Source organism: Melopsittacus undulatus, chromosome 7, assembly GCF_012275295.1.
Source record: "Melopsittacus undulatus isolate bMelUnd1 chromosome 7, bMelUnd1.mat.Z, whole genome shotgun sequence".
In the NCBI taxonomy this organism is placed as follows: domain Eukaryota; kingdom Metazoa; phylum Chordata; class Aves; order Psittaciformes; family Psittaculidae; genus Melopsittacus; species Melopsittacus undulatus.
Window position 1 is genome coordinate 9,656,020 of NC_047533.1, and position 25,964 is coordinate 9,681,983.

Genomic DNA, 25,964 nt, shown 5'->3' on the forward strand with positions numbered 1-25,964 from the left:
CGCTCCCGCCGCCGAGGAGGGAGCCCCTGCGGCCGCCGCCGTCCCCTGGTAGGGCGGGCTCCCCTCAGCAAGGCGGGAAGCCGCCGCTGCTCTCACTGAGGGGACACAAAGCCTGAGGGACGTGCCTCGTCAGCAGAGCGCCGCTCCTCATGGGGCAGTTTGACGGGGTACGTTGTACCTCAGAGCAGCGTTCCTTCTAGCGCTAAAGGCTGTCCGAGTGAAAAACCCGTTCCCAGAAGACAGGTATCTTCTTTTGTTAGTTGCTACATAGCCACGTTCCAGCAGTTAGGTGTAGGTTTGATAAATCGGCATTTCCTGGAATCTGACAGAGAAAGGTAGTTGCAAAAAAATGCAGTAAACCGCTCCCTTAAAACAGTCATTATTTTAGCATGGAGAACATGGAAATATTTGATACTTGATAGCACTGTCCAGCATGGTTCATTTGTCTAGCCAGGTCGTGTCCAAGCTGCCTCATTAGAACATGTATAGGGTTACAAATGGGCTAAGCACATGTATCTTCGTAGTCTTAAATACACAAGGATCTGCTAACAAAGTGTTCAAAACAAAGGAATACGGGTGTTGAAAGCACTTCTGGTTCCAAGTAAGGCCATGCCACCGATGGTGTGGATTTATAGTTATTAGCTCTCAGAGGATGACCTGTCACTCACCAGTGATATCTCTGACAGGCATTCTGAAGGAGCTTATCTAATGTAACACCAGGATTAACATGCCAGTTAGATCAAATAGCAAACTGCTACTCTTACCTTACCCAAGCATTTTATGGCCTCAGTGTGGTCTGAGAAAAGGAATTTGGTAGGTATGGCACATACTCTGAATACCAAACCATTACACAAGGACTCCTGCTGACTCAGAAGCAAACTTCTGCTTTGAGGTGCTCCATTTAATGTCTGGAACATATATGCAGGTATATTCTTGTGGCTCTGAATTACTGTGTGCAACTGAGCAGGCACCATCTGAATACAGACTCATTTACAAAAAAATAAATAAAAAAATCCATCTCTTCTGTTGTTAAATCCACCACCTTAAAGCTTTTGCAGATCACTGAGCTGAGCTGTTACTGCAGTCAAACATGTCATAAAGAGTCCTGCATGTAAACACACTGCACTGCTTCTAAAACTAGATAGATAGGTCACTGCCTACACCATCCCTGTGGAAGACCGGTCCAAAACCATGCAGGTTTTATAAACAGTATAGTAACTTAAATGTTTGGTTTAGACTACATTTATTAATACTGATTTTTTTTTATGTCAGTCTTGGGTTTTTATTCAAGAAACCCACTACAAATAACCAGTGATTTTAACTATGCAAGATGGCATAGCCAACACATTTAGGACTGAGAATGTACCCATTTAGCTTAGGTGACAAACTCAGAGACCAAAAGCAGCCCTTTTCTGGGGAAGGTTTTGGCCTCTTCAATATGTAACAGCTCAGAGTTCCAAAGTTATGATAAAGCTGCTAAATATTTTATGTCTCAGCTTTTGTTTATCTTTTCCAAATGCCCAGAAGGCATGCTAGGAGGAAAGCAGCCCTGCCAAGTCCCATGGCTGAACAAGCTGCATATGAGAAACACCAGCCTCTGCCCAGCAGAGCTGTTTCTGCTTCACACCAAACCCCACCTGCCAAGCTCAGGAGCAGCCTCAGTACCTCTGTGTAGCAGAAGCTGATGGTAAAGAGAGATGGCTTACACAGAATATGGTTACACCATGGTAGGTGATAACTTCTGCAAGGCATGACTGAGAATATCATACTTCACACCAGCTTTCAGCTGACAACCAGAAAACCCAACAAACAAGGAAGCTTTTCATGCTGTCATAAATAATTTATGCAATTTCTAGGTGAACATTTTTATTGACACCCTATTCTTTACAGTAGTTATATTCAGGATAGCTATTCTCTGGGACAGCTGAAGTTGACAGGTAATTACCTGAACTAAATGCAAAACTGTAATTTCCCTTTTCTTGTGCCTGATGGCTTTAGTTACAGAATAGTTTCTTTTTCACTAAGTAACAACAGATTTATAATTGCTAACAGCTGTGTCAAAAGGCCTGTTAGAACAATTTCTGGTTTAAGAGCAACAGAGACAAGAGAATAATAATTAATATGATTGTGTTTAAGAAACTATGAGAAAGGGTTTGCTGACTCTAAGCTTGTCAAAACGCTCTGTAGTCCAAATGTTCAGACCTTCCTACCACAACATGAGAGGACCACCACTGCCTAGCTACTGTGGTAGCTACTATGGTAGTCAGGCAATAGCAAAACTACTGGACCATAGTGATTATTAAGCTGAGGCAAAACTAGGTAGTCCTGCTTTCCCAGCCATGTTAAATACTCTATGTTACGCACCATTAGTACCAGGCTTATATTAGGTCTGATTTTAAGTATTGACAATTTATACAAGTGCATGCAGGAAATTTCATTCCATTTACACAAATGCATGCAGCAATTTTCTTTCCACAGGATTTGAAACGTGATTTTCAGTCTGGCATTCCTAAACAGGTATGTTAAATTTCCCTGTCCTTTTTCTTTGTTCACCAGCATTGCAAAATATTCCTGTTTATCCTCTTGTCCCTCAAACACTATCACCCCATTTTACTTGTGTCTCTCCCTTGTATTTTCTTACCTCCCTTACTGAGGAATAACAAGCAGCTGCAAGGGGTATCAAAAATCACTGCCCCAGGCTCAAAGTGTAGCTGTCAGCCTCTCTGTGACTTTAATACCCCACTGGGTAAATCCTCTGAAGCTACTTGCTATTGGAAAAATAAAGTCAGATAACTAAACAATACTATTTTTTTTTACAGTTTATTTGTGCAAAGAAATAATATGGGGGCTAAAACCCTGAACTGAAAGTGCTGGTTTATAGCATGAAATAGGAAGTTGCTCCTTCCTCATTATTGCTGATGATAATCACACATTACTTTCACTGCTACTAGATAAGATTCAATAAAACCTCTTCAAATAAAGTGTGTTTCTCTTAAGAACATACATAGACAAACCTTTAACAAAACTTAACTTTCAAAGACAGTTTTGTCATTAGTTTCAGTGTAAAGCCTTAAAGGTTTCAACTCATCGCCTCCTGGTTTTAGTCCTGCTTCCATTCCATTCAAGTCTCATTTGAAAACAAACAGAACAAAGACAACATTTTAAGCCAGTCTGAAACAACTGTTAAGTTAGGTTTACTGACAGGATTTCACTTTCCACTTCAGACAGCTATGAATACACTGAGGAATCCTAGTTAATCACCCTATTATTAATAATAATAGATTATTAATTGTATGTGAAGAATTCCAGAGCTGTGCTCAATTCAAAACTTACTGAAGAGATGAATGGACCTACAGCTTTAACAAAGGACTTCTACTTGAAAGCCAGTTCCATTACTCCACTGAATACATGAATTAGAATGTCCTAGTGTCACAGAATAATTAAAATGTAACTGCTTAAACTGCAAATATACCACTGTGAGAGCTGCCTGCAGTTGTTCAGTATTAAAAAAAAGATAACAAAAAGGTTTCTACTGTACAACTTTGTGTGTGTGTGTAATTCAACTTAGACTAAAACCTGGTCTCACACACCTCAATTTTGATTATTCATTAAAATATTCTCTATTATTAAAATAAACAGAAGTATACCACATACAAAAGTGATATTTTATTTTCCTTATGAAAACCTGTAGATTTTTCCAACACGCAGGTTCACTTTTTCAAACAGATATGATGATGTTGTCTCCTCAAAAGGAATACATCCAAAGAACGTAATTAAAATCTGTTCAAAAGCCACAGGATTGGGCTATTTGATATGTCAGTAAAACCAGTTTCCTGCTGTAGTCCCAATTAATTCTTCCCTTTTTTCCTTTTCAATGCTTTCCATTCACCTTCCTGTGTAGAAAGGCTACCAAGAAGTTCTTTCACTTTTCTTTTTCTGGCTGCATCTCTGCAAAACAAACAATCAACATATAAAATATTTCAGAAAGACTGTATTAGGGAAGTGTAATTATAAAAAGTCCCCCAACTTGTAAATTTCACTCCCACACACTTTTCAATAAAAACATTTAAAAAAATCTGTATATTCTTAACCTATAGAAATGAAACTGCAAAGCTGAAAACTCTTTAAACCATAACTATTGAAAATGGTTTTTTTTTTTCCCCAAATTGTCAGATTATATTTATTTCAGCATGGTTTTGGTACACAGCAAAGAAATGAACACAGAGCACAAGAACCTCCAAACTGGTGCTGGAACAAAAGCTTCATTACCTCTCCATGATTTCTGAGAGCTGCATTCTAGCCAGAAACTGGTTATCTTTCCGAATCTCACGAATGGCTCCTTTCAGTTCACGTTTATGCTTGTGAATCAACTGCTTTCTTTCTTGCTCCTGCTTGCTGCCTCCCTGCTTTCTTCCAAACTCCAAACTGAAAAGAGGACATATGTGTGAGCACAAAACTCCTTAACAAACCCAACTTTCTCATGTTTTAAAGGAGTTTCTCTATGAATATTAGCTCAGCATTTTAATTCTTGCATATGACAGTATTACAAAAATGACCACATTGAAAAACACTCACCAGATCTTCTAACTGCACGTCATCATCATGCAAAGGTCAAGCACACAACATTTACACTTCAATCACCCTGTGGACCTTGTATTTTGAAGAGACTAAAAAAGCTACAGTAGGAAAATGAAAGATGACTGGAGAAAACTGGAATCTCCCAGTATATTTTTTTTCTGACCTCTGCAAATGAATTCCACAGAAACAGTCTGATCAGTTACTCGGGGGTAAATGTGTACTTCCTTTTTCTTTCCCTCCCTACCACCCAAATAGCTGTTCCCTTGAGATCTGTGCACAAAAATTTTGTGGAAAAAAACCCAGTTATCTGTTTCATGACCTCTTTTCCAAATCCTTCGAGCTTGCTGAAAGTCTTAACATTTAAACACACCTTCCCTTTGCACCAAGTGTTGCTTTACTTACACTTTCATAATTTTAGGTGTATACTGTTTCAATGGCACTGGCTTCCTTTTCTCACATATCAGTGGGGTGTAGTGTTTTACTTTGCTCTCCAGCTCTTTCAGAGCACTATGGTACCATTCCTGAAAATGCAAATCAAATTCCAATTTTAAAAGCATATCAAAGACCCAAACAGTTGTAAATTGAATCAACAGCAATGTTCTCCCTATGTGTTCTTTTTTAGGGTAAAGCCACTGCTATTCATTAGGACATTGCTAACACTGAAGTGCTGTAAGCTTCCTGGGCTGGATAACTGTTAAACATTTTGGAAGTCTATTAAGATGGTATCATAGACAATAAGAAAGATTTGTAGGTAGTTTTACTTTACCAGAGAAGGAAGCAAGACTAAAGCCAGTCTAACTCCAGCTGCCTTTCAGGGTTATTTTCAGAGTTATTGTTCATTTTATTTATTTTGATAGCAAAAAAATATATGCCATTTTGCATCATTTAGATTACATGTTCCCTAAGGATAACCCATGATGCCTCTTTGAGGAGGACAATTCTGATACATTCAGAAGAGACAGATTAATAACTGGAACCTCATTGGTAGAAGATACACAATTGTCCCATTTCAAGGTAGCTGACTAGGCATCTTTCTGGCTACCCCATCAATTTAATGCATCCATTTGGTTGTACCAAGATCTTACAGATTCATTACAAAAGTACAAGAGCAACTGCATGACCCGACTACTGTTCCTATAAATTAAGTCACTTATGGGATGTTACTTTTATTACAAGCCAAGTGCTATTCTCTTCAATTAGAGGAGCAAGACAAGATACACAATGAAAAATACCTTGACTGTAGCAATAGGACAAGGGATAATGGGTTAAAACTTAAAACAGTGGAAGTTCAGGTTAGATATCAAGAAGTTCTTCACTGTGAGGGTGGTGAGGCACTGGAACAGGTTGCCCAAAGAAGTGTTAAATGCTCCATCCCTGGCAGTGCTCAAAGCCAGGCTGGACACAGCCTTGGATGACACGGTCTAGTCTGAGGTGTCCCTGCCCATGGCAAGGGGTTGGAACTGGATGATTTTAAGGTCCTTTCCAACCCAAACCATTCTGTGATGCTATGATTCTCTGCTCTTCTATTTTTTCACAGAAACATCACTATGATTTTTGAAGAGCACAAAAGGCAGATGCCTGACCCTTGGAAAAAAAATAATAAAAAAATTTCACTGCTTATACTTGGTTTTTGTTTCTTCAGGCACGGATGAAAATCACCGAATTTATCAAACATATCAATTATTTAATTCTTGAGGAACACATACCTGCAGCTTTTCAGGATATTCATTCACTGGCACATGCTGCGTAAGAAGAATTCTCACAGGATGCATAATTTCATGGAATGATGGCAAAGACTCATACAAAGCTGTACATTTTTTAATAAGGTCAAAACACAGGGCTAGACATGACAACCTGTTAATGCACAGAAGAATTAACAACTTCACTTCTGAAAACTAGTGGATTTTCAAATAAAATTAGTAAGTTAACTGAATTTGGGAATGTTAGCAGCATCTATTATTAAGACTGGCTGACAGAACCAGTTACAAGGCTGTTCCTAACAGTTAATTCAGACTCAAAATTTCACTCTAAGCAAATACCAAAGAAATCCATCAGCAACAAAGCTTTATGTCAGTGCACAGAGTACAAGCTACTATTGTGTCTTTGCAACTGATGTGGAGTAACAAGTTTTTATACCAGTTCTAAAAGTATTCTGGTTCTGAAGTTCTAAAACATAATGGAAACAGAATTAGTCATTCTGGGTGTGGAGTTTCTTTCTGAACTTCGTAACAAAATGCTTACTCATCTCTGAAGTAAGTTACACTATAACACGTGTGCAGGGTGGAAAATGAGGCTGAATACAGCCTTAATAAACATGTTTAATTATAGTATTTCCTAACTTCAGTGCTTTGTTACTTAACTGACACTTTCTAACAGTGTTTATACATAAATATAGGAATTTCCTGCTGAAGAGCTTGACAGTTCAAAGTGCTGAGCACCTATTCTAACTCTGCATCACCATTTCACAGCTGTACACAAGAACAATGGAAGGTCTATGCACTCCAACAAGTGCTCTGCAGAACATTCTGGCAAAAGATTAGCAATTTCATATGCTACAGAATAGTACCTTAAAAATAAAGCAGAACAACTCACTACTTCTGCTTTTACTCCTAAAGAGCACTGTCACTAAGATTACCCAAAAGATGATCTGGTATTTCTTCTGTTCATACTTCCTACGTACCTGATATGATTCATTTCTGTTCTGCTGGTTTCCTTTAGTTTATTTACAATACTCAGTGGCAGCTTTTCCTTCTGCCAACTTTCCAGATCCTTCTTATCGCATACGAAAAGCAGTTCTGAATTCTTCCCCGCTGGTGTAAATGGATGCACGACAGTATAGCCTAAAAAATAAGAACAATAATCATTAAAGATGAATTCTAACCATTCTTTCTGAAGGAAGAAAACCAACTGTTTCTACATTTTTAATCATACTGCCTTAAAGAGTACTTTATCAGTATTATGTTACCCTAATAATGAAAAATGCGAGAGCATGGGTATAATCACAGAGGATGATCAGGTGGCCAGGGCGCCTCCCATACAATGACAGGCTGAGACCTGGAGTCGCTCAGCCTGGAGAAGAGAAAGCTCCAGGGAGACCTTAGAGCAGCTTCCAGTTTCTAAAGGGGGCCTTCAAGAAAGCTGGAGAGGGACTTCTGACAAGAGCAAGTAGTGATAGGACATGGGGGAAGGGCTGAAGCTGAAAGAGGGGAGGTTTACATTAGACATTAGGAAAAAATTCTTCCCTCTGAGGGTGGTGAGACTTTGGAACTGGTTGCCCAGTTGAGGATCCAGTGAACACCTGGAAGTGCTCACTGCCGGACTGAATGAAGCTTTCAGGAACCTGGTCTAGCAGAGGCCCTCAGATACATGCTCCTCTCCCACTCCAGTTAAGTAGTTTTAAAACTACTCCCTCACTACTAGAAACCAACATTGTGCACATTTAACTAGTGCAAAATCATTAACTGAATTTCTAAGGAAAAAATAAAGTGGACCATTATCAATTACCACTCTGTATTTTAAAATAGTTTCTTAAGTGATTTTTCAGAACCCTATATTTTGACTGTATCAAAACCCTTTTGTAGATCAAACATTCCTAAGAGAGTACACTGAGGAGAAAATATTTTAAATACTACGTAACCCACCCACTCTGTAACCTCTTCCCACCTCCATCTAAGAGTTCAGCTGTTGGTGTTCTGAGAATCCAGGGCTCAGCTCTGATACAGCCCAGCTGTCTAACCTTGGCTCACACTTCAGAGGAAACTACTAAGCTGTAAGAAGCAGCTGGGAGAAAATCTGTAGGGTACAGCACATACAAGCTAACAGAGGTGAAACCACAGTGCCATGCTTATTCAGAAAAAGGGACTGTTAATAACTCAAGAATTCAGAACAAAAAGCACACCAGCAGGGAAAGGACTAAAATCCTAAAGTGGGTGAGGAAAGGGGACCTGCAAGACAACCACTCTGCAGTACTGAAGATGTACTGGAACACTGCAGCAACAGAAACTGAATGTTCCTCATCAGACTGCGTAAAGAACAAAGACTCTACAGGTGTCTTATCAAGAGTGACAAGCATATATATAGAGTCTGTAGTTCATTACATCCCAGATGTCTTCTGAGTTTGCAAACAAATTGCTGAATTTTTCACTTGAGAATATCCTGTTGGCAGAGTCTCTTCCCGCATGCTAAGTGACTCAGAGCAATCCAGACAGAGGTACTAACACATGAATTAGTTACTGTGCTCTGCCAAAGCTCATATTAAGTGAATTATTGTCACTCGTCAACAAAAAAAGCCCCAGACCTAGAATAACTTTAAAACTAGAAACAAATCCAAAAGAAGAGGTTGAAGAAACAGGAAGACTCACAAATAAAAATCATTTTCTAGCATATAGATCAGATGAAAATGTAAGTTTTATGATTCCTGTTGTCTATGCAAATCACCAAGTTCAGTTATGTTATAACACAGACCAGTCCTGTTTGTGGGGAGAGCTGCCCATTACAACAAATCCATGTCAAATAAAGGAAAAAAGAAAAATACCAACTTTGTGATATATTTTCCCTCATTTATCTCTTACACAGCTATTAGCTGAAGATGGAGGGTACGTGCAGCATTAGCTGCTGCCTCACTGTAAAGATCCAGGGTACTCATTAGGAATCTATTGGAAACTGAATTTCAGAGCACAGCCCAATCACACAGTCTATTCAGAACAACAATATTACAAAAATACTGCACTGCGGCCAACATGACTTCATTTCCTTTACTAATTCCAGTTGTTTCCTTCCTGTCAACACCACCAGAGGATCTAGTTCATAATAAGATGCTCAAAGTTGTATATGGCTAACTTAGCAGATTATTTTGGTCTTTTGTTCAAAACAATAAATTCTGTATGCAATATTTTTATTGACTTAAGCTTATTACTCATTTGCTCTGAACAAACTCACCCTGGGCCTGTTTTTTGGGTAGAGATATGTGAAGTACTCCAAGAAGAAAATTGATGAGTTCTGGTACAAATCTTCTAGAGAGAGATACATATTCCAGGAACAAACAGCATATAAATAGCCCTTTAATAACATCTTGCAATGATGTGATGCGACACTAAAAGATAAATAAAAAAAAGCACAAAATATCTGTCATTAGAAGTCTATCCATCACCAATGCAGAATCTCCCAAACAGCAGAAATATTAAATAAGCTGTGCACGTTTAAAATATGTAAAATTACTCCCTTTTGACTTAAATGAAAATATTGGCTTTCCCTTGTCCTCACCAAAGAGTATATGCAGAACTGAGTAAGAAGTCTGTCAGAACTGGTTTAGCCACTAGAAGGTGCTAAACAACAAACAATAAGTTCTTCAGAAATGAACCAAGAAAATGTAAGGCTCAGAGCAACTTGGATTTCTGACAGCAACAGATATAAACAGGGTATTTGGACAGAAAAATAAGGACATATTTTAACTGCACTGCAATGCACTTAGGTAAATTTTCAAAGAAAACAAGATGCCTATTTTTAAGTAAATATCTTTCTTAAGTAGGAACAAATGCAATATATGGAAGAAAAACCAGTAATGAATGATTTCAGACTGTATTCAGTCTGTTCTATTAGTCCTGTATAATTTGCCATATAAGGGATTTTGTGTGACAGATTGAAAAACTGATTAGATATGGTTTTGTGAGTTGGAGTGTACTCTGCAAGGGGTTTTCCCTCTTCCCTTTTTCTTCCAATTACTATCTGTGACTACACCAAAAACAAAGCTAACTTTTCAGTACATATCTAATACATACATTAATGCTAACATTATATTTGGAGTTCTACAAAGAAACAAGGCAATTAAGTTGTAGACTGAGATGCAACATCACAGACATACCTTAGTAAGTAACTGACTCATGTACATAAAGGCAGGTGTTACAACTGGATGCCAGAAGTCAGAAGTTGGAAACAGCAGAGAGGTAATTTTCAAATAAATAAGCTGAAAACACATAAAGCAGAAAAAATACAGTTAAGACATTATTCCTAGGATCTTGAAATTCCACATATGTAACTGATGAATAACTGCTACATAATAATCTAAAAATACCACAATATACATAATTTTGAGAAATCTGATACAATATGCGAGATGACTGTTTAAGTTGCATGAAAAAAATGAACAGTCAGTATAGGTCTAACATTGTATTAATTTAACAGGGCAGCTGAAAGAACAGCCGAGAGGGAACTATGCCCCCTCATCGCATTCACTTCCTGAGAAAATCTGACTCTCTTCAGCCCACCACCGTGACACTCTGACACCGCAAACACATGAGCAAGCGGCCACACAGGACCTGTGACACCTTCCAATGGCTCCTCAACACAGACCATTAAGTAACCAGGATCCTTACATACCAGCACACACCAAATAACAGCAGCTGCAGCCAAAAGAACTAAACAGTGATTAGATACTAATTCTGAAAATTATCTAAGTGGATATTTACATAGTAAGCTAAATGCAAGGAAAGTTTTATTGTTTCAGCTCTTGTTTCTCTCCATAAAGTTTTTGTCATAAACACTCTTCTGAACTCTTTTGGTTACTAAATACCACAGTGCAAATTTCAGGTTAGATTGACAGCAGGCTGTCCTGGGTTCAGCAGTAGCAGTCATTTTTCTCCTTCTCAGTAGCTGGTGCAGTGCTGTGTTTTTGATTTTCCACCTGGGAACAGCACTGATAATGACGTTTTAGTTGCTGCTTAGTAATGTTTAGTCTGACGGAGGACTTTGTGAGTCTCAACCTCTGCCAGGGAGGAGGGGAAGCTGAGAGGAAGCAGAGACAGGACACCTGACCCAAACTAGCCAAAGAGGTATTCCATACTGCAGCAGGGTGTAAAACTGTGGACAGTTACCCAGAAGGGCTAGATCACTGCCTGGTCGGGCTGGGTATCGGTCAGCAGGTGGAGAGCAGTTATATATTCTTCCCTTGTTATTTCTCTTATCATTATTATTATTGGTGGTAGCAGCAGTGTTTTGTGTTAAACCTTAGTTACTCGTCTGTTCTTATCTCAACCCATGGGAGTTACATTCTTTCAATTCTCATCCCCATCCCTCCAGAGGCGGGGAAGGAAGGGAAGCGGTGGAGTGAGCAAGCAGGCTGTGTGACAGCTGGGCTTAAACCACAACACAGGCACACACACCTACTAACACAGCTGGTCTAAGAAGCATTCATTCAAACAAGTTCATTGAGAATCAGAGAGTGATATAATTCTACCCTAAAAGATAATAATAGCTTGAAGCCTGGGGAAGTCCACTGAAGGGGATGGAAGTCAGAGGTGTGACTGACGGCATAAGGGTGACAGTGGCAAAATAAAAACAGAAGTTAAAAGCTCACTACCACACATTTCCTGCAAAATCCAAAAACATCCTGAATAAAGACTCTTCAAAAGAACTCAATATAAACATTTTCCAAGCTGCAAGAACCAAGTCTTCTAAGTAAATCCTTCAGCTTTATTTTCCTTCATTAGTTTAATTCCACCATTAAGCAGCACTGCTTCATCAAGCTGGGACACAGAAAACAAGTAGCTCCCTTTGGATTACTGACTTACAGTTTGTCTTCAAAACTTTTTAGAATAAGCAAACACTCATTTTACATATGCTCCATTCCCTAGCAGCCATATACCCAGACACTGAAAAAGGAGTCTGTTCACATTTAGCGTGGCCACTGAATTTTGGAATAGTAATATAAAAAAAATGGTTAATCTCTCCAAGTTATTAATTTAGTAATTATCATATAAAAAGTGCCAAGAAATGCTATTTTTATACTCATATCTTGTTATTTTTATTAACCTAGGAGGTAAAGCACTTATCTACAGCACTTATTTGCACTTAACACAATTAAAGAAAACAGGACGTAACTGACAACATCACTTTTTCCTATAACTACCCGTTTTGAGTTTCATCAGGAAAACAAAGAACACTCTGCTATGAATACTGGAGTGGCAATTTTAAGTTATCTTCCCCTAATTAATATTGGAGCCACACTTCTATTCTGAAGAATGTGTGTGTGGTAGTTTGTTTCTTAGAGTTTTTTTGTTGTTGTTGTGGGGGCTTTTGTTACAACTTATCTCCAGCAAGGCCATTAAAAATACTGAGAAACTAAAAAAATCATAGATGCTAATAATTCATTTTATACTTTGAGATATAAAACTCAATTTTATGTCATTTCACATTCACTGTACTAATGGAAAGTACAACAGCTTTTTCTAGCAGTATGCATTTGTTACCATGTCCAAGCCTGGAAATGTTGCACGGCCTCTGACTTCAATTACTTCTTCCATATCATGTGCAGCATCTCGAAGGATAAACTTAATACTGTCACTGGCTGCCTCAGGAAACATCTGGCAAAGATTGTACAATGGCCTAGTAACAAGAAATGTAAGTCATAATCAAGTTACACCATTGATGTTAATTGAAACCTCATTTTTAGGCACCTGTAGGAAGATTTCTTGTGTTCTACCTACATTAAAAAAACCAAATTCCCTGAAGTTATTCTTTTTTAAAAAGGTCCCTTCCAACACAAAAAAACATTCTACCATTCTTACTGTAATGCTTCTAGTTTACAGAGACATGTATTTTTCATTGGGCCTTGTGAGATGATCTTTATTTTGTTGTTTTTTAAATCTTAAATTAAAAAAAAATAAAAACATTAAGAACATTAAAATAAATTCCCAAATCATCTGCTATGGTTAAAACATGTCCTCCTGCATCTCCTAACTCTACGGTTTGCTGCACTTATGCATGCCGAAACATATTAGGCAGCCTATTACTCTAAATACTCTTAGACAATGTCAAACACGTGAAGTAGCAATGCGGTTAGCAAAATTGTTACTTAAAACAAGCAAAAAATCCCCACAAAGTTAGGTCAGCTCCTGGCCTATGGTTAGTGCCTACAGGGAGATGCAGTCAGGAGGCTGAATCTGTTTGTTAGTTTTTCCAGTATCTTTAGTTAAAAATGTCTGTAGTGATATTAATAAATCCCAGTTCTAGAAAACAATCAAAATGTGTTTACAGTTTTTCATAAGGCTGCAGCGTGTGTGATAGCATCAACGGGTCAGTGCTCCTGCTGACGAACTCAACACAGCAATGAATGTGGAAGCTACGCACAACACATATTTAAGAACTTGTTTACTTTAGCATGAAATAAAAAACATGTGCTGAAAACTACATACAAATAACTCACTGAAAGAAAGCTGATTAGCCTGCAGAGGCAAGATAGCAATCACAGACTAATTTTGGTTGGAAGGGATCTCTGGAGATCATTCTATGCAACTCCCTGCTCAAACCATGGCTAATGTCAAAGCTGGATTGGGTTGCTCATGGCTTTGTTGAGTTTCGTGTATCTTCAAGGGTGGAGATTTCACAGCCTCTCTGGGAAACTTATTTTAATATTTAGCACCTTTGCTAATGGAGGGTTTTTTTTCCTTATATCTAATCAGTATCTCCTTGTTGCAGCCTGTGTCTACTGACCCTTGTCCTTTGTTACAACTCAAGACAAATCTGTCTCGTCACTGTAACTGCCTGGAAGATATTTGAAGACAACAGTGCCAAACTGAAAGCCTCCTGCAAAGTGTTTATTTGGAACTTTAATATTAGCTTACTGTAATACTCTTTAATTCCATTTTAATCTAGTTCCCCAAATGAATTCACAGAAAGGAAACCAATGGAAAACCCAAAGATTGCAAAGGGAACTAATTGCACACTACCACTGCAAAGCCCAAAACCCTTATTCAGCAGTCCAGACTTCATGCACAGAAGCTTGCATGCATACATGGTATTATTTATCCACTACCCATGAAAAGCATTTTGCAGATCAAAACTTACATTGAGGTTTTGAAAATGTCCTGGTACAATTAATAGCTCAAGCAATATGTGAAACAAAATACTATAGAACTGGAGAGTTACCAGTTGCCTGCAATCCCTACAGGACTACTCAGAGCAAACAACATGCTAAATGCTTTGCCCTGTGTAGCTTTTCTGTTTAAATCATAAAGGAGCAAAAGTCCAAAGGATTTATTACTTACATGACCAGTCTGTCAATGGTTCTGAGCTCTGGTAAATCCAGAATTGCTAACTCCCCAATATACTCCAAAAGGAAGCCAAACAATTTCTGCAAGAAGCATAATATATTAAATTAGGGTTTTTTCTTCATTGTACATATTCTGAAAGAGCACAAAAGAGCAGCGAGAAAGAAGTTAAAATATGAAGAGTAGTATGCTGATTCTACTGCTATTCACAACACAGAAGCATGTATGTTTTATTCTGCTCCCTGAATATTTACTAAACTTACTCTGGAATTCAAAGTTAATTTTTATGTTTAAAACAAAACATAACAAACCCCCATACTTCCAGCTTTGCTTTGTTTCCCACTGCAAGGCTTGGATGATTGCACTTCTGAATTCTCTCCACTATTATAAGCTGTTGTTCTATTGTTCTTCCAGCTAATAGAGACTTAAATGTCTCATAGGACTCAGGAACTAGAAAGCAAAAACAAAAATTGAGCAGGGAAAAATATCAAACTTAACATATTGAATTCAACAGCTAACAAATTTCCAATTCTAAAATGTCATTATTCAGAAAAGATACAATGCAGCTTCTAAATAATTACCTTTTAAACACTAATAAACTATCAGCATATATGTAACATTATAAACATAAGTCAATAAACAATGCAAATGTTTTTCAATAAATAACATTCCATTCATCCTTGAAATTTAAAGGGAAATTATCCATACCTAACTAGCTTTTGTAGGCACAATATTAAAAGAAACTTGCCATTATTTAAGCAAACAAACCCAACCAAACAGCCCCTCACCCCAAAAAAACCCCGATAAACCAAACCAACCAACCAACTAAAAACCAAACCAACCCTGGCATATATTTAGTCTTTTGCAGAAGTCCACATGCTACAAAACATCCTAACTGGTTCAGTTTTTGAGTTAATGTGACTGCTCTCTGGTTAAAGCCAAACCTGAATGCAATTTAATAGGCTTTGTGTAATAAGTTATCTCTTTCTGATGGAAAAATGCAATTAAGGAAGTTGTTTGGAAGGTTGTTTAATCTTGCAACAGATATGTTTGTTAGAGAAATCTACGCTAGGACAATAGTTACATGCATTATGTACTTAATAGATGTTTTGTGTACTACTTCATATATTCCTTCTCCTTCCTTCTAGGCACAAACTCAAAAGGAGGCAGATTTTGAGTGTCTCTAACACCACCACTGTTACATTACAGAGATTAAACCTCAAAACCCTGCTTCTCCCAAGCATCTTCTCTGACAAAAATATCAAACAGCAGAGAAAGTAACCTTTTCTCATTTAAGTATACATAGTAGAATACTATTCTGGCTTCCCTTATACAAAATACTTGCAACTTTGGTTTGGATGTATTCAGAAAGGGGTACAGATCTTCCAATTTTTCTCCCCAGTACTTATTTTTTATAAGGCTGCCTGGAGGAGCAGGAACAGCACTGGATGAAAGAGATCTAGTTCCCACTGCTCAAAGCATAATTAGGGTTGATCACTAAGAATAACAGCTTCTGGCTACACTTAGAATAATGGAAGACTACTAGTAAGCAAAACTTCATGGATGAACATGGATACTTTAAGATCCTACATGGAAGAGACTAGTTACAACCCCCCTGAAGACAACAGGATCAGTCCTTTGCTTACCAGCAAATATATACGGAAGCTCTGATTTGGCAGCTTCAGTTTTTGGATCTAGTTCCTCCACATTCTGTGATTCGTTTTCATTTGTTTTGTGTTTCTTCTGTTCTGTATTCCCTGCAGCTTCTTCTTCACTCTCAAGGTCAGATTCAAGATCAGAGTGGCTATCTGCAGCAACATCCTCCTCATCTTCGTTAGATTCTTCCTCACTTTCTTCTTCATTCTCATCGTCTTCCTTTCCATCTTCCTCTTCATCTTGTTTTTCCTCTTCCTCCTCATTTTCAATATTAATTTTTCCATCCTGCAAGCAGAGAATGTAAGCTAATTAAAACACTGATAAAGTGACAGCACCTCACCAGAATCACCATTCAAAGCTATCATTACATACACATGAACAGAACTTGAGCCTTGCTACCCCTGACCAAGCAGTGCCAGTCAAGATGGATTTTAAGAAGAGCATGCATATAGATATAAGAATAGTAGGGTATTTCCAACGGGCTGTAAGAAACTAGAAGAACAGGAGGTAGTGTATGCGGACCAGAATAATCAACATGAAAGTAAAAACTGACACATGATATGAAAAACAAAAATCAACATCACTTACAGAAGCATTCTTGGTTCAAAAAGCATATTAAATTCTATGTGTTAAAATAACTTATCAGAGAAATATTTGTTCCCATCCTTATCTTACTAATCATCAGTTTCAAATCACATTCACAAATTTATTCTTCCCTTCGAGTGCAGCAGCAGTTCCCTTGCTACTTACATGTGAGAGGATCAGAGGATGAGTATATGCACACATATGAATTAGAGTCAGGATGACTCACTACATCTTTACATTACTATACATCTTACATTACTGTATTGCTCTGCCACCTTAATCGAAGCTACTTGACAGGGAAATGTTTTTTTTCAGAAACCCACTTACCCTTAGGCTGAAATCTGGTGGAAGCTGTATCAAGTACAGCAATAATTAAACTTTTGGCCAGCAAATACAATAAAGGCATCTATAAAGTGCAGCAAGTTCAGCAGAAAGCCACCAAGATTTCTGGGGGGGTGGGGCACTGCCCTATGAGAGGCAGAGCTGGGCTTAGACTGCCTGGACCAAATAACCACCTTTCATTGTTTGCAGGGCAGACCGTTGGGAAGGTATTCTCTAAGAGTATGAGTGTTGCTCACACTCTTCATGATAGTTCACAGCAGGAGAAGGAGAAGCAACGGGCCTAAGCTGAAGCAAGAGATTTTCCAAGAATATACTGGATAAATCCCTAAACAAACTGGTGATTTCACAGTTAACCCTGCTTTGAGAAGGAGGCTGGACTAAAGGTCTCCACAGAGGTCACTTCCAACCGATTTTCCTATCTTCTTTTCAGAACTCTAAATGAAATTTTAAAGCTTACCTTGTAAGACAACAGATGTCTGTCATCTTTATCCAGAATAAAGCCATCAGCTAGATCATCAGCTGACACATGGCTAGGTTTCTTTTTATTCTCTTGTTCATCTATTCCACGCATTCGACGTAGTCGATCTGCCTATGTTTTAGAAGAAATACACACACAGATGTGAGCCATCAGTCAGGTAACTACATCAGAATGGAAGATCCCTCAAATACTACAGCTAGGAAAATCAAAGGAAACATGTCAACTGGAATTACCCAACAAGTGGATGAACAGAAAAAACAGCAACTTGAGAATTTATGGGCAAAAGCTGATGATTCCTTGTTTTTTTTTTTTGTGGGGTGTGCAATCTGATAAGAGCCCAGAGTTAACTGTATTATCTTACGTGGAAGGCTTTAAAACTGGGTTTACCAGAAGCATTATGTTCTCTTGGTTTACAATTTATCTGTTCTGCTTATGAGACAACGCATCAATACCATAAAATGCAAGCTTCTAAGGTGTTTTATGTTTCTTCGGTGTTTATCTGTGTTTCCCATACGTGTACCAAATTTGTGGTAAACACAACCACATCCTAAGATTTTTAAGATATGCTAAATTTTTAAAGAGGCTCAATGAGCAATATCTGAAGCAATAAGTTACAAAAGGATTTCCACCTGGGCAACCAGACTGTGTATCACACAAGATGACAAGAATAGAAAAGAAAATAAATCCTGCTTTCTGTTCTGCTACTATGTACTGAGCTATTCTGAGGTAACCTGAAGGTACTGGATCCCTGCAGTCCTCAATGTGTCCCAATAAAAAGTAAAAATAGAAGAGCAACATTTACCAAATTATTCAACTTTTCCATAAGACCTGGAGCTCCATGTAATAGAAGGAGCATGAACATTTCCCAAGAGAAGCCTATTCCTCTGCAAAGCTACTGCTGGAAGACTCACACCAGAAGAAAACAATAAATGACTTGCCAGTGCAGTAATTCAACTGCTGTGCAACACGACACTCCCTTAATTATTGACTTAGAAGCACCTCTCAACTCTAAATAATTTAAAACTTCTAAAGGCAAACTGAAGAAAGATCAAATCATGCCATAAACTTCAACAGTCACGTACCATGTCTATGGTTTTTTGTTGTAGTATCAGATTGCAACCAAAACACAAACAGAAGATTTCCTGAATTCACCCCCTCTGACGAACTACACTTTAGTAGAGCCACTTTCAGTCTAAGGTCATGCAATGAATATAAGTAGTCCCTCCCAAAAGACAAGCCATAAAACAATCTAAAACCATAACTGGTGTACCTCCAGCTTCTGGAGTCGCGCCTGTTCTTCTTTTGCCAATTCTTCTTCTGTCTTCAGCCTTTCTGAAGGTTTTGCTTTCATCTCAAATCCAAGTTCTCGAACAATCATATCATATTCATCAGGCTAAAGGAATATTTATATAATTGTTTATTATCTTAAGTTTTATTATTCTGTTTTGCAGCCACCCCTCTGCCATGCTAACAGTTAAGAAATGGCTGTTAAGATATAAGAAAAAGACTATTTCCAAAGAAAGTTGCAAGAACATTCAACTCTGTAGTAGACACAGAATGGAATGAAGACTTGAATGGAAATTCTCTGGAATTTCCCCCTCCCTATTTAAGTTACAACAGAAAAACTTATGAATAGTATCCTTAAATAAAAACTGGTTTAGTTACTAACTGAAAAACTTTAAAATATTGTTTATTAATAAAGTATTACTTCTCAAAGGCAGCTAGAATTAATAAATTTGTAGCTTACATTTCACTTTAGACTGTCAGACATGAGCTAAGCCTTTACTATTTTAGTTACACAGATGTCTATCTTAAAGAAAACAGAAAGGGATGGTGATATTCAGTTTTTTTTCCTAATTGAGAAGACAGTCACTAACAGAGATTACCCTGAACCTGTGAACAGAGAATTCTTTATAGCTGCTTAAGTCACTAAACCATGCAGCTTCTCTGAAATTCAGTCCCTGGAATTGTTCTTACACACAACTAAGTAATTTTCTCCAATTCAACATTAATGTTATAAAGCACTACTAATTCACACTTTGCATCCTTGATAATTCCTAAACTGGATGTTATGAAACATCTTTAAACCAAAAATCAATGTATCAAAATATCAGCTTTTGATCCAGTATCTTCTATTCATTATTTGAGATCAGCTTTAAGATAGGATCAGTTCATTAGTCTGATCTTTCAAAACCTGAATTCTGTTGTCAAGGAATAAATGGAAATTCACAAATGTTCTGCAATATAATTCAAAATTTCTACAAGAAAAAAAATAAATTGTGCATGACAACACCTGTTCTTAGATTTAAAAGTTCATTTCTCTTGGTATAAATACCAATGAAAGAAAAAGCTTTGAGACTGTAAGATATATATTTAAAAGTGAATTTTTTTTGTTTATGTTTTGTAGATACAGTACCCAATTTACAACAAGGAAATGTTTGTTGCCAAAACTGAGATGTTTTATCCAAGGAACACTACAAAGGCATTCAAACTAAGTCAACATTCTCAACAAGTTTTGTTCTTCAAGAAAACGTTTTACTGTACAAATAAGCTGTAGCCAACACTGCTATTCAACCTGCAACCTCTCTCTTAACTAATAAAAGCCATAGGTAGTTAAAATCAGATGAAATAGATAAACCAACCCCTTACATTCCTCCAACTAACCAACCTGTCCTAAACTGTAGCATTCCTTCAATGTGAATAGCAGGCAACATTTTATTTTACAAAGTGATGAACTCAGCCTTATACTTCAGCCACTGCAAGGCAAAACCACAAGCTATTAGAACAAAAAAAAACCAACCAAACCAAAACCTTACCTTGGGTTTTTCTACTTCTTTGTCCTTTCTCTCTGACTTTGGAGTTTTGTGGGCAATAAGGGTTTGTATTTCCTTCCAGTCTTTGTCAAGCTTTTCTGTGAGCTCTAATGCACTTTCTCTCCGAGTTTGCCTCTCTTGCTAGGAAAGAAAAAAAAGACAAAAAACCCAAACCAGTGACAGCACCTCACCAGAATCACCATTCAAAGCTATCATTATATACACATGAACAGAACTTGCACCAGTTATATTCAGATGGCCATGACATGGTATCTGTAGTGTAAAGCCAAAATGCTGCCTTTAGCAAATTAAAAATTTTAAATATTTAACATTTATTTTGAAGGTGTACATATTCATTGCAAAAGATGCAGTGTAGAGTTACACTGAATGGCACAATGGTTGCCTACAGCAAAGGAGGGGAGATCTGGGGATACAAAGCAAAGGCAGATATTCAGTGTATTTGTTCAAACACCTACAAAGTCAGAATGACTTATTGAAGGAGCTTGGACTCTTCTAGACATCTATCTCCTTTGTTTTCTATGCCACTACTATGCAAAAACAAATTGTGACTGTTTCTTAATCATGGTCATTTACATTTCAGGGCTAAAAACTCACCTTTTCTTGTTTAGACTTAGCAATCATCTCTTCAATGAGTTCCTTCCGAGATTTAGGTTTTTCCTCCTCTTCATCTTGCTGCCCACTTGGTGCTTTTTTACGCAGGAGGCCTCCACCCCCTCCAAAGTGAGCAGATGTTAATTCAGCTGAGAAAAAAAAAAAAACACAGGAGATTATGAATCCTTTCCATATGCATACATGAGTGATGGAGTGCTGCTGGGACAGTATCTCCCTATTCCTTGAGAATGGGAGCAATTAAAACTATTGCATCAATGGGAATGGCCATACCAAAAGAGTTTGATGGTAGACACATAATTTACAGTGACGAACATTTTGTACGAGACAGGCATATGGAGGGTTTTCTCAATATTTTTACTAGCATTTAGGTACAGAGGAGGAGGAGGGCAATCAGAGAACTCACACCTCAGATTTTGGCCAAAGACCTTGAAATACAAGTACTCATGTATACTGAAAAGCCCACAGATGAAAGAACCTTGCCAGGTATGGAGCTACAACTTACCATCTACTAAAATCCAGAGAGCTGTTCTGTGTGTGATTAAGAAGAAATCAAATCTCTCTCATACATCCCAACCAATTAAGTAACATTCTTTCTCACTGAAAGATAGTGCTGAACAAATGATGTACAGGTATCAACAATAAAACCAGCAGCTGGATATTAGCTGACATATCTTACCTGACAGTGTTCCTCTTTCTTCTGTGTCGCTGTCACTATCAACAATATCATTTAGTTTTTCAATTTCTGCCAAAGACTGGCCATAATGAGTCAGTTCCTCATCTTCATTAAGATTATAGATACTCTTCTTTCCGTAATTTTGCTAAGAATAATAAAAAAAAACCAATGAAATAACAAAAGATTTTTAGTTCCCAGGCAACAAAACAAGAAAGCCTGTATTTTTAATGCTAGTTGAAGAGATTCTTATTCCTGTATTCTCCTGGAACCCTACCAGACCAATACTTTCATTCTAAATACATAAAGAGAAGGAGTATGACGTCTCACTCGGACATCAGTATAAGAAACTTTAGCCTATATAAATTATCAGTAGAATAAGATATTGCACTGCTCAATTCAAGAGACTAAGTACGATAAAGCAGAAAGAACACTACTGCACATAAAATTCACATTACAGAATGATACCAAGAGTCCTAGTCAGCAAATGAAACGGCTGCTGTTCAACAGCTGTACTAGAATCCCAATGTGTACTTGACAGTGGTTGTGTTTTCATAATTCAATTCCCAAATCACAGTAATCAAAGCAGGCAAAGAAATCCAGGCAATCAATGAATCTGCTTAAAACTGGCTTTCTCGTCTATCAGCGCTCAGGAGTTTCTGCTTCAAGAAGCTGTTTTGTAAAACCAAAAAGTTTTCATGAAAATTTGATTCCTGCAAAGATCTGCTTTTCACAAACGTTTCAGACATATAACATAGTAAGAAAGGATTACCCCACAGCCCACCCTATTAAGGGGGACCCAACCTAAGGAAGTCAAGTGTTTATTGCGGCTTTGGTTTGTTATTCCTTTTAATTCCAATATTTTACCTGTCTTTCCAAAGTGAACCGTCTGATCATCTTTTCCTCTGGACTTATTTTGGTGTTATATTCACCAAAACGTTTATCTTTAAACACATTTGTCTTTTCCCTTTCTTTATATTCTTTTAGTAATGTTTGGGTGCGCTAGAAGGAAAAAATAAAAAAGGAAGATTAAAAAAGGAGATCAAGCTAAAAGACAGAAAGAATACCTGCTTTCAAAGCCAAGGCAAAAAAGGCTCCATGTTACCCTGCCAACAATCCAATTTATCAGAATGCAATGAAAGAGAAGAAAAAAAATAATGAGAAAAGAGATGGGAAGCTCACACAATATATTCAGTCATTCAGTTGTCTTCTAAACTGCCCATATGAAGATAAAATATGGTACACTATCTCACCTTTATTTTAATCACTTATAAAACCTCTGCATTGCCACTGAAGAATTCTAATTTGTCTGAAGCTTAGCGTGCAATAATAACATAGTAAAGTATGCAAACAAGCCCCAGTGTCAGCTGAATCTCCTTCAGTCTTGTCAGCTAAGATGCATAAAATCCCAAGTAGGTACATACATTTAGCTGTCTGCTTTAGTGTTGAGCACAGGGAGGTTTCTCATCAAAGCGGTAAAAGGAAGTTCAGCAGACCCATATGACGTATTATGTGCTGTACTTATGGTGCAGGTAAGGAAACCAGTTTACTTTGCAATGCTAGTGATCTAACTCAACGCAAGCATCTGATTTATTTCTGTTAAAGCCCCCAAGACCTTAATACATGATATTAAACATTCATGAAATTTTCTAAAATCTGAACAAACAATAATGAAGACTGAAAGCTAATTTAGAACTTCATGCTGAGGATATTACATAGTTTTTAAAGTAAGAAAATGCTGGCTGTGTTTAGCCTCAAAAAAAACCAAACAACGCTCCATGTGTATTTAAAACACATTAACTGAACTTTACAAAATGGTACTGTTGCCATTCATGTTGCCATGAACTCACAAACTGCTGCACTAAAGAAAAAGGCTGAGTTTCCTACAACAGGTCTCTGCAGCCTCACTGAGAATTCACAACTTTCATATGCTGCTGTGACACCAGGACTCAGGTTTCAGCTACCACTGTGCCAGTTCTACCTGGTATTTACTTCTTGCATAGAACATATCAATTATCATGCTGCTTAAACACTGTGCCTGAGGCTTTAATATCAATTAAAACCTAGGATACAGAAAAGCATGTTTATTTATCACTGATAAAATATTTAATGCATGCAAAAATTATAAACTACCAATTTCCTTTTGCTACACTACTTAAAAATTAGCTTCCCCTTTTAGTAAGTGCTTTAAATTCTGTTCAACAGCTTGTACATAGCATATCAGAGAGAATCTCAGGGGCATACTTTCACATCATGCTTTTTTCAACCTTAACGGAATTGACAGAGGTTTTAACTTCTTTCTGGTTTGTCTCAAGGCACAAATCATAAAAAATTCCAGTGCTTCACTCAAGGACAGGGTCGGTTGCTGGAATCCCAGATGTGTAGTATGACACAAATGTTCTCCCTTATGCATTACAGATTTGACCAGGTAGCTACTGATGTCAAGCAGATAAAAGAGGCAATTGTAAAACGGTATCGATGGAAGACAGATTTACTCTCTTAAACTATACAATCATTTTAATGAGAGCAACGAGGCCAGACCATTATTTTGCATCGCAACATAGTTCTACAACATTATTTAACCAGTGCACAAAAAAGTTAACCGCATGCTTTCCAAATCAATGGTAGTTTTTCTGTATCTACACATCTCTCACTGCATTAAGACCTTAGCGCCCTTTCAAACTTTCACTATTACAGCAACACTGCACCACTGTAACAATTTTAACATCCTGAAGTGATCAAAACTGACCAATATTATAAATACTGACAACCACCTGCACTCTGGTCCACTATCTTCCTGCATACATGTGCCATTGTGCTCTGGGTAATTTGAAAAGAGAAACATTCCCACACATGCCATAAGGGAGACTTCCCCTACTGAACTTCGTGAATTGCACTGGAGAAACATTTTCATCTGCCTCTACATCACCATCTGCTCAATGTGCACAACAGAGGCAGCCTCTCATACGACCTGAGATAGCCCCAGGCTTGTCATCTCTCCACCACAGCTATATCCACAGATGCCATCCTTCTTTCCAACTTCTTATGCCCTCTTACCTTCTTGATGGCCTTGGACCGTGAGACACCAGGCAGCCCCACATCATTCTTGGTCTTCCTCCCCAAGATGTTAAACTTCTGTCTATTGACTTTCACCTCAAAGGGGTTACTCTTGACCATGGCCATAGCTGACTTCACAGGGCCCTTCGCTGTAGAAGGCCCTGACACCTTTCGCTTCCGCTTAGATGCCTTCCCCATTTTTGGCCTGGCTGCCTGCGGATGCGTGTGGGGAAGCAGAGACTCGGTACTCACTCAGCGTGCGGGGTCAGGGCAGGAGGTGCGAACAGGGACAACAAAATGGCGCCGGGGAGCTTGGGGGAGACCAAACCCCCCCCCAAATACCTCTCGGGCCAAACTACTTCCCTTCGACACGGTGCTGAGTCGTACAAGAGCTCCCCTAAAGCCCCGTGAGAACCGGCGGAGGCGCGGAGAGGAAGGAAGGGACGGCAGGCACCGCTCTCCTTACACCGGCTGCCTCAGCAGCAGCACACGCGTTCTGCCTCCCTCACACCTCTCGCGAGATTGATTCACCCAACCATCGCGCAATTTAGCGCTCTTTCCCTCCCGCTGTGGGACGCGCCGGGGGGGGGGGAAGCCAGGAAGTGTTTAATGCACTACATATCCCAGCAAGCAGAGCGCGGCGTGAGCCGGGGACACCGTCGTGCTGCTGCGCAAGGCATGCTGGGAGTTGTAGTTCTAGGGGACTGGGCCAGAGAGGTGGCCCCACAGCGCAGAGGCGGAGCTGGCTGAGGCGGGCGGAGGAGGGCGGTAGAGCCATGGTCGGGGCGGGCGGTTGTTGCCTGCTCTTTGCCTCCGCCCTCGGGGAGGGGGAGGCCGGTGCCGGGGCGAGCAGCGGGTGATGGGGAAGAAGCGAGCGCAGCGCTGAGGTCCTGCGGGGCCGGATGAGCGGAGGCTTGGCGTCGCGGCGGTGGCGGGGCTGGAGGAGGGGGCGAAGGAGGCAGTAGGGGGGGCCTCCACTCCGGCTGCCCTGAGGAGAAGGAGCCCCCGACCATGGAAATCGAGAACATCGTGGCCAACACGGTGCTGCTGAAAGCCCGGGAGGGTGAGAGCCTCGGGGGGGGGAGCGGCGAGGGGGGAGGAGAAGCGAG

The 25,964-nt window shown here is 38.8% G+C and overlaps 2 protein-coding genes across 3 annotated transcripts in view; one reads left to right on the forward strand and one right to left on the reverse strand.

Annotated features, from left to right (window-relative positions):
* Positions 1-3,651: 3,651 nt before the first annotated feature.
* On the reverse strand, positions 3,652-25,349 carry NOP14 (NOP14 nucleolar protein). Its single transcript, XM_005148517.3, has 18 exons — positions 24,856-25,349; positions 22,666-22,800; positions 21,805-21,946; positions 21,111-21,256; positions 20,499-20,636; positions 18,953-19,075; positions 17,662-17,793; positions 16,268-16,562; positions 14,941-15,071; positions 14,619-14,704; positions 12,822-12,957; positions 10,439-10,540; positions 9,517-9,670; positions 7,259-7,418; positions 6,285-6,432; positions 4,981-5,099; positions 4,270-4,425; positions 3,652-3,948 (listed from the first exon to the last, which is right to left on the reverse strand). The coding sequence occupies exons 1-18, from the start codon at positions 25,051-25,053 to the stop codon at positions 3,849-3,851; spliced, it is 2,601 nt and encodes an 866-aa protein (XP_005148574.2). The 5' UTR covers positions 25,054-25,349; the 3' UTR covers positions 3,652-3,848.
* A 286-nt stretch (positions 25,350-25,635) lies between these two features.
* GRK4 (G protein-coupled receptor kinase 4) overlaps positions 25,636-25,964 on the forward strand; it is a 36,178-nt gene continuing 35,849 nt past the window's right edge. For both annotated transcript variants that reach the window (XR_004080483.2, XM_005148516.3), the window contains exon 1: positions 25,636-25,918. Coding sequence is in view for 1 of the 2 variants with exons in the window: in XM_005148516.3 (XP_005148573.1) it covers positions 25,867-25,918 (52 nt within the window). In the remaining variant the exon portion in view is untranslated. The remainder of the gene's footprint in view (positions 25,919-25,964) is intronic.